At 40.7% G+C, this 8,437-nt stretch overlaps 1 protein-coding gene across 1 annotated transcript; it reads right to left on the bottom strand.

Annotated features, from left to right (window-relative positions):
- Positions 1 to 2,296: 2,296 nt before the first annotated feature.
- Positions 2,297 to 8,299, bottom strand: STARD4 (StAR-related lipid transfer (START) domain containing 4). The gene is made up of 5 exons (XM_010563453.1): positions 8,185 to 8,299; positions 6,127 to 6,176; positions 4,415 to 4,541; positions 3,208 to 3,322; positions 2,297 to 2,652 (listed from the first exon to the last, which is right to left on the bottom strand). The coding sequence occupies exons 1-5, from the start codon at positions 8,287 to 8,289 to the stop codon at positions 2,426 to 2,428; spliced, it is 624 nt and encodes a 207-aa protein (XP_010561755.1). The 5' UTR covers positions 8,290 to 8,299; the 3' UTR covers positions 2,297 to 2,425.
- Positions 8,300 to 8,437: the final 138 nt, after the last annotated feature.

The raw sequence follows: 8,437 nt of genomic DNA on the forward strand, positions 1-8,437 counted from the left end.
CTCTCATTCACAGAATCTTTCCATTTCTAGTCCTGTTACTGAAAACAACCCTGTTGATAAAAAGGAAACGTGCATGGAGAAATTTTTATTAAAAAGGTCATCATACTTAAAATACACTAGCAATTTTCTTCCATTTAAACACAAGTTCTTCTTTCTTCAGCTGCTCTGTGCTTCACCAGCCTATCTTCAGTGAAACCATAAAAAAACATTTCACTGAACACTAAATAAGGATAGATACTCTAGATGTGTTACAGCTCTTATAATGGATATTTGGAACAGGGACCTCTTAATCTTTTCTGCAGCACCTAGTGCTGTACAAACATCACCCCGTGTCTTGTGCTCTTTTTGACCGATTTCTCGAGCACTGAAGTGCCTCTGTGTAGATTCAAACAGGGCTTTTTACAGAGCAATGGGATATTTGTCTCTATACATCTGTATCACAACCCCTCAATTAGTCAGTCCCAGTAGTTTTAAAAAAAGAAGACATGAATATGCAGATTTACTATACATGTAGTCTTTATAACTGGGAAGAATAAATACTTCACACAGCTTCCTCTATAATCATGTCAGCATTCATCACACAGAGCAGGAATGCTAGGGCTTTCATACTTGCCTCTGTACCAGTACTACGAAAAAGCGTGTCTGCTGACACCAATTCCTTAAGTGTCTTTGGTGGTGAAGGATCACCTTGTGACCTTCCAGTACTGCAGGGCAAACAAGGAAGATAGAAGAGATGGGAAAGGTAACCAAGGAGTTTAAAAGTAACTGCAGAATACACAAAACCCAACATGGAGTTGACATTTTCTGCCTATGAAGACACCAAAGGCTGTTTGACGCTGCTGTTTTTAACTGTCTTTTAACAGTACTAAATGCCTTAATCCATGAAGCACGTTGGAAGAGCCCACACTGTATTTGGTGTCATGTTTTTTCTACCTCTTTGCTTGAGCAATGAGAAAGAAAAGCCCTCACTGTTCAGAGTTCAGGTACAGTGGCTAGAGTCAAAAGAGCCAATATTGCAGGGGAACAACTTTCATCTGAATTTTTTTTTCTGAGAGTTCATTACCAGTCCTTGGATTGTATGTATACAACTGGCCCCAAAATATTAGGGCTCCAAGGTACTTTCCCTAACTACTACACAGCTAAACTTGCCTCTACTACCACTGCTAAAGCATAGGGATATTACAACCTCACCTGAGCAAATTACACATACCAACATTAAAAGCTTAATGTCAGGTTTTAAACTGAATTCAGGATCCTAGCAGCAGAGACAGTAATCTTTTGAAAGCCCCTGCTATGCACCTGTCAGCATCACTAGGTTGCTAAATATCCTCCAGCAGATCCAAGCAATTCTGCAGCTTGAGCTTTGGCCTTCAGTTGCTCATGTTTTAAGATGCTAACTCTATTTATTGCAAAGATCACTCTAGGGGTATTACCACAGAACACTGCAGTATGCTGTACCAGCATGCTGGCAGTCTGTGCGGTTATGGCTACAACAATGCCTACATCTGAAGCAAATTAGTGGTCCTTTCTGTTGCTTTAGTAATTCCAGGATTTTCAGTTAAGGAAGACAAAAAAACCCCACACACACAATTACATGCAAATTTAAGTAAAAATTCTTTAGAAGTGCAGAGTATCACAGAAGGTCCATTGGAGGTTTGCTGTTTTGACAACTGTATGATTAAAAGCCCACTAAAAACTACGGAAATACACCCGACAACTTAAATGAGCTTTGGATCAGCTGTAAGGGCATTTCTTTATCTATGCAGTGAGACTGTTATATACAACAGTTAATTAACTTACAGTAACAACATTGAAGAAATGCCAATAATGAATACTTATTTTTGCTAACAAGAGCAAATAGCTTTCTTATGAATAGTATCATTTAACAACTTAGCTATGTAATATCCCTATGATAAATCAAAGGAATTTTTTAAAAACAAATTACAGATGCACCTGTACAAACTAAATAAATCGAAAAATTCAAGTAAATATAAAAATATATATATATATATATCAAATTACGTCTTCAATGAGATGCTGCCTGTACAGCGACCTGCACCAGCAAAATCCTGAGCACTCCACTCTCAATACTGTTGGTGAGAGCTGAGTTCATGCTGCATTTTTCAAGCCCACAGACACATCTTGTGTTTTCTACCTACGAAGTCAGGGGTTTATAGATTCAGACTACTCCTCACACAGCTGCAGAGTGCTGAGCAGGAAACAGAATCTCTCAATGTGAAATTGGGAATGTATGCTAAGTATCACATCAAAAAGCACTTGGTAAAGTTTAGATCCCTCAACTTAAAGGTTCAGGTATCATTCAGGAACAATGTTACTCACCTCTTAACTCAGTAGCTAACCTATGCTATGCTAAACAATATAATTTGATTGCAAGAAACGCATGGGCTTTCAAGTCACTGTTTGTCTATGTTTTCAGTGCCTTTTTGAGGTCTGAGTAGAAATTGGCCAGGGTACTAGACATGGCAGTGTCTACTGCAGATTGTGGTAGCATCCCTCGCAGTTCAGTCTGAATATAGCCTGTCAAAAGACTGTGGCTAGGATAGTCCTTAAGAGGGACGCAGAACCAACCGCAAGGGTGATTGAATCCACGGACAAAGTTAGGTCTCACCTCTCCATAGTCTAGGCTTATACCTATCAAGGAAAACAAACAAAAAAAGGGAAATTAATTAGAGACAGATAGAAAAATAAAGGTATGGTAAATTTAAAATGTACAAGTTTCTGCTTGGGGAATTTAGTAGAAGTGACAGACACATGTCACATTCTGGGTACTTTCATGCATGTAAGTTGTCTGCTCTTCATGCGAACTCCACAACAGACAAGCAGAGCTTGATAAGCAGAAATTCTGACACAAAAAGACATTCCTCCCATTTACTAGCAAGTTGAGCAAGTTGTTACTCTACCCAGTTTGCCCTAGAGCTGAGTCAGAGCACTCAACTTGTCTCTATGACACCTGTCCCACAGTTGGCATAAGTGAAACTTGGCACACAGGGATGGCTCATGGGTAAACCAGTAACTTGTATACTTCTTTAAATCTGTAAAGTGTTAAAACACCTTTGAAATACTTGTTGGAGACCACCTTACACCACTTTTGAATGCTTACTGCAGAACTAAATTTAATTTGAATCAAATCTTAAGTCAAGCAGCTGTTGCAAAATAAGAATTAAGCAGAGGTAAGTGGTGCCTTACCACATGTTAGAAGCCCATCTTCATAGCTTGTAGTGTAAGAGAAATCAACAAACTCCCTTGGCGCTATGATGTTCCAGAGCTGGCCAGCAGTGGTGTAGCGCATCACACAGCAGTTCTTGTTGAGTGACAGAATAAGGAGGGTAAGAAAACAAAAATATCTTAGTATAATGAATACAGGGAAATTTATGCTTGTAGGCAACTAGCCTTTTCCACAAAGGTCACAGGCTCTGTCAGCTATGCTGTGCAAACAACTTCAGTGAGGTCTGAATGGCTGTGTGGTTTTCAGCCTAAGTCCTGAAAGTTTGTAACTAGAGAATGGTGTCATGCCTGGGAACTGAAAGTCATGTGGCTTAATCATTACTTAGGAAGTCTGAAAGGACCATGAATAAATTGCAAGAGCCCTCTCTCAGTACTAAGATTCTCTGTCAAGTACTTCTAAGCCACCAAGTGAAAAATAAAACAGAATGCAAACAATTCTTCAAAAAAGGCTTTTCTGTAAGACAATAGAGTTTGTATACATTTTAGGGAATAATTAGAAAAAATAACTTGCCATATAAATCTTCCTTAGGAGCCAGAGCAAAAGACATTCCATGTTTAAGCCAGACGTCCACAGGGTTTTGAAGTCATACTGAATGTCGCCAGTAACCAAAGGAAGTATACCAGCAATTCTGTAATCAACTTCAAACCTACTTTTCTTTAGCAAGTCCTGGCCCTCAGTATGAACTATTTTGTCTCCCAGCACAAAGCCTTTCCACATGGTGAAGTCAGCCTTTCAGGAAGAGGGAGAGGTTGCAGCTTCTGTATGTGTGGATTATTAATACCCACAATTTTGTTTGTTGTGGAAAAGAAGAAAGCAAGCTGTATGAAAAGGCTTTGGCATATAAAATATCACACTGTAACACTCTATTATGTGAATTTTATCAGAGGCTACCAGAGCTCCCAGGTCCAAGAGAATTGTGGCCAACCAAGTTTTACTCCTTTATTTTTAGCATTGATGGAAAGCTGAACTTCAAGCTTCAGAATAGGAACTGTGCAGCCAGAAAGCCTCATCTGAGGTCACCCACCACATGTATGCACAATATCCCACGTGCATGCAGAAAATGGGCAGAAAAATATTAGTAATTGTTGGAATGACTGCTCTGCTGTACTGTTAAATTCATGTATGCATCTATACACATAGTCTTTAAGAATCTAAACAAGTCTTCACCTCTTCAAACGTTTCCATGATGTCCATTGTAGTCATTAAGCTGTCCCAGTCTAGCCTGTAAGGTCCAGGGCGAATATGATCCACTATTCTGTTAGTAACATCTTCCACCACTCCTTGAGCTTTGTAGCTAGAGAAACATATGTCTACATTTAAACGTGAGAAATTCTTTATAAATATTCCATTAATTTGCAGCAGCACACTTACTATAATACCTTGGTACCTGGAGTTATGGTCAGTGGACAATTGTATCAGAAAAACTGTACAGAAGAAGACCTATGGCTGCATCTATTCTTCTCTGCAATAAATGTTATCCTGAGACATTTTGTCCTTATGCTGCAATTAGTATTTTGTAAATGGCAAACTCCTTCCTCAGATAAAAATCATCATGTTTATCTCTCTAACAACTTGTTATTTTGCTCTTCTTGCTGGGTGAGCAAGGGAGTCCACCAGGGACACGTAAAGCTAAAAGCAGAAAGAAAGGAGAGCAGGAATACAATGGGAAAAACATTTTTCATAAAGTAGAAGTAACAGTAGTAGGACCAAGCTAATACGAAACTATGTTATGCTTTGGTGGCATATAAGAGTACCAAATAAAATAATTTGGTATAAGACATCACAGAACATTCATTTATTATCAGATATTTTAAGTAGACACCAGAGATTTTGTTTACTTGAGTTACTGGGCCTCCAGCTCCTGAAGGGGAAGAATTCATCAGGACCATTATTTTCAAAATACTTCTTATTCATTAAGCTGTTCTGATTAATAGTAGGTAAGAAGTCAAGCAACAGACTCATCTCTTCACTTGTACAGTTCACCCATATTCACTCATAATTACCTGGCTGGAGCCAATCTCAGCTGTACACTCAGAACTGGAGGACCACATAAACATGCCAATGGCTTCTAGGTAGGTGTTTGCAAAGTTCTTCAAGGTGTCCTTTATTTCACCAGGTGTATACACAACCCTGGAGTCTTCATTGGCACATAGCAGCCACTGACCCTTTGGCTGCGGTTCAGGTTACACAACCTGTTGATATCAGTGTGCCTGTGGCTCTGCACACAGTCAGCAGACTCTTGTTGTCTGGGGTCATCAGCTCTTGCAGATTTAACAGGACTTAAATTCCACAGAGCATATCAGTCTGAGACACTTTCAAACACTACCTTTTCACACGCCTTTTTGTTTCTTCAGAATGCTGTTTTCTAGTAACTATTTATCTACCTAAACCTACAGGTACCAACAGAAGCCCATGACAGAAACTCACACAGGAAGGGCCTTTACTTCACACATCTTTCCCACAATTACATGTTTGGTATTTTACTCTATTGCAGTTGTATAGTAACTGTAACAGTCCAAGAACTGACTGGGTTCTTACCCAGTAACACTTCAGACCTGCTGAAGCTGGACTTAATTCTGTGGTTTGCAGACCATCTTTCTAAAAGGTCTGGGCATACGTTGTTGCCCACTTCAGCCAATGGGAGTTTTGTGCTGTGTTCCACAGTTTTCATTGTTCGTTGTTCCAGACACCATGCAACGCTAAACATCAAAGTATAACACTAAAAAGAAATGGTATAGGCACACTAGGTGATCCACCTAGCTTTTCCTCTGGACAATTTGTGTAGGTGAGGGATATAGAATCCGCAACCTTCATTTGTAAATTCTACAAAACGCATCCGTGGAACCTTAAAAATGCATCTGCTGTGCAGGGAAACTTACAGGTATCCATTGAATTCCTCTGATGGTTTACGCCACACAGTTGCATCTTTCTGAAAGAAAATGGAAGATATGATGTTAATTGTCACTTACACAAAATTATAAGATGTCCAGAAAATGCTTCAATTTTTCTGAAGAAAAACAAATGAATTTACCATTAACTGATTCACCCCAAAGTGCTCATTGACCTGGGCACTTTTGTACACTGTCCTTAAGAACAGAAGGAGATGTTTCAGACATCTTTTACCTGTAATCTTCCATTCTTTCAAAAAAAAATCAGTCAATTGCCTTTCTCAGTGTCAAATGCTATAAGTCTGCACAGAAATAGGAGTTGGCAGGCCAAGCCAGTTTACTGTGAAAACATAGAGAATAACGGAATAACAGAACCACATTACCAGCTAAAGCCCTTCAATTAAAAAGCAACTGGAAAGTCATTCCTGGACAGCATCCAGACAGGAAGACCGCACAACTTCTGTTTGCAATCCTGTAACACATGACCAAGCAGATGTGTGCAGGAGGTGCTGACAGTGGCAGACAAGAAAGGTAAGTTACCCTTCTGTCCTAGATGCCTGACTAGAAGTGCCTTGCAAGCAGTAGTCTGTTCATTTTAAAGTTAGCCAGAGAAAATACAGAAAACAGTACCTTCTGATTTTGGTCTAACTATGAAATGGAACCTCTGTACAAAATCTCTGAATTTTGGTGTTAGAGTATCATATGGCACCTTTTTATTCGGAATCATTACTTAAGCACAAAGGACCAAATGTCCTAAAGAACGGTAGCGTAAGTACTGCATCCAGAAGTGTTCAAGATATTTAGGGGCAAAACACATCTCCTTTGCAGGTAGCTAAAGCTCTTAATTTCTTTTACATGGCACAATACCAAAACACAAGGAAAGAAGGATGGATGGAAGAAAGGGAGGGAAGAAGGAAGGGAGGGAGGGAGGGAGGAAGGGAGGAAATCCAACTGGAAATTTTATAGGGGTAAAATCTGGTGAGTAATGTGATCTGAAACAGTGAGATCCAGGCAACTTCCTAAAGGAAAACAATGATGAAGGTATAAGACTTAGCATTTAGCAGAGCAGAGATGCTATAGGTGTTTGGCAAGAGTGAAAAGCTTGGATAAGCTGTTCCTCCCTTTCAAGACAGTGAATTTGTTAATTTTGTAAATAATCAAGTTACATTTGGAACACCTGACCCTCTCTTATCAATGTCTGCTCACAAAGGAAATAAAAAATACAAGACCCATCCAAACCATTGTAGCAAAAGGGCAAAGACAGAAATTTACCCCACCAGTCCTACCACATTGCTACACTGAGATACCAAAATACATTTCCACCTCCTATGCAGGACAGGAAAAAAGTATTCACCCAGCCTAGAACTGATGCACCAGCAAAGCCTGCTTAGCTTGGTGAAGCAGGACTTAGAAAAGCCAAGCAGCTCAGAGAAAGATATGGCAAACTGCTTGGAGAAAGCATGAACTGCATTCCCTTTCGTAGAAGGAAACTTATGATAATGTGGGGGCTCTAATGGCAATGGAAACATGAAGCAATATGAGAGAAAGAATTGAGAATGATCTCACTTTTTAGGAGGAAGACGTTTGGAAGCTGAAGCATGATGGGCTCAAGCATTATAGACAAAAGAGATTCCAGAGGCCAGCAGAGCCTACCTGCAGGCTGCGGCTGGTTAGCTGAAAGAACCAGTGAGCATCTTGCAACCCTGCTAGTGCTAACAGTATTTCAATTTTGCTTTAAGCAAAGCCTGTAGTCCTACACAGGTAGGATTTTTCTGTGAGATACTTCCCTGAAAATGGTTAGAATGACAGAGTATGTCTGGAGGCAGGAAAAACACAGCCTGTCATCTAAAGATGTACGATCCTCGAAGGGCGATTTCACAGGGCCTCTCACATAAAAGTCCTGCAAGACTTTGCCTCATGTTTCGCACCCGTGTCATACGGCATAATAAGCTGTAGCAGCCCCCTCCACCCCCCACCACCAAGTGACCTACAGCTCCTCGAGAGAACGCACCAGGCCGCACGCATGCAGTGGCCCAGACCACCACTCACCGTTCTCTTCGCCACCCGCCACTCGCTCTCTCCGATGCCGTGGTACCGAATCAGGGTGTTTCGCAGTTTCGTGGCCAGCGGTGCGGAATTCGGCAGGAGATCCATCTGCTTGCCTCCTGCGTCAAGGTACCCATTACACGGGCGCAGGCATCGGGACAGGACACCGCGTTAGGGACGTCACGACAGCACGACTCATTTAAACCCACGCACTCTGAACAGCGAAAGCAGACACACACACGCACCCCCACACCCA

The sequence above is a fragment of the Haliaeetus leucocephalus genome, unplaced genomic scaffold (assembly GCF_000737465.1).
Source record: "Haliaeetus leucocephalus isolate CR32 unplaced genomic scaffold, Haliaeetus_leucocephalus-4.0 Scaffold167, whole genome shotgun sequence".
Lineage (NCBI taxonomy): Eukaryota > Metazoa > Chordata > Aves > Accipitriformes > Accipitridae > Haliaeetus > Haliaeetus leucocephalus.

Bases quoted from the DNA above. Each gene is read 5' to 3' on its own strand.
- STARD4 (XM_010563453.1), bottom strand. From the start codon at position 8,289: ATGGATCTCCTGCCGAATTCCGCACCGCTGGCCACGAAACTGCGAAAC. The intron at 4,542-6,126 runs GTAAGTTTCCCT...ATGTTTCTCTAG, and splicing joins GAGGAATTCAATGGATACCT to CTACAAAGCTCAAGGAGTGG. The intron at 2,653-3,207 runs GTAAGGCACCAC...TTTCCTTGATAG, and splicing joins AGATGGGCTTCTAACATGTG to GTATAAGCCTAGACTATGGA.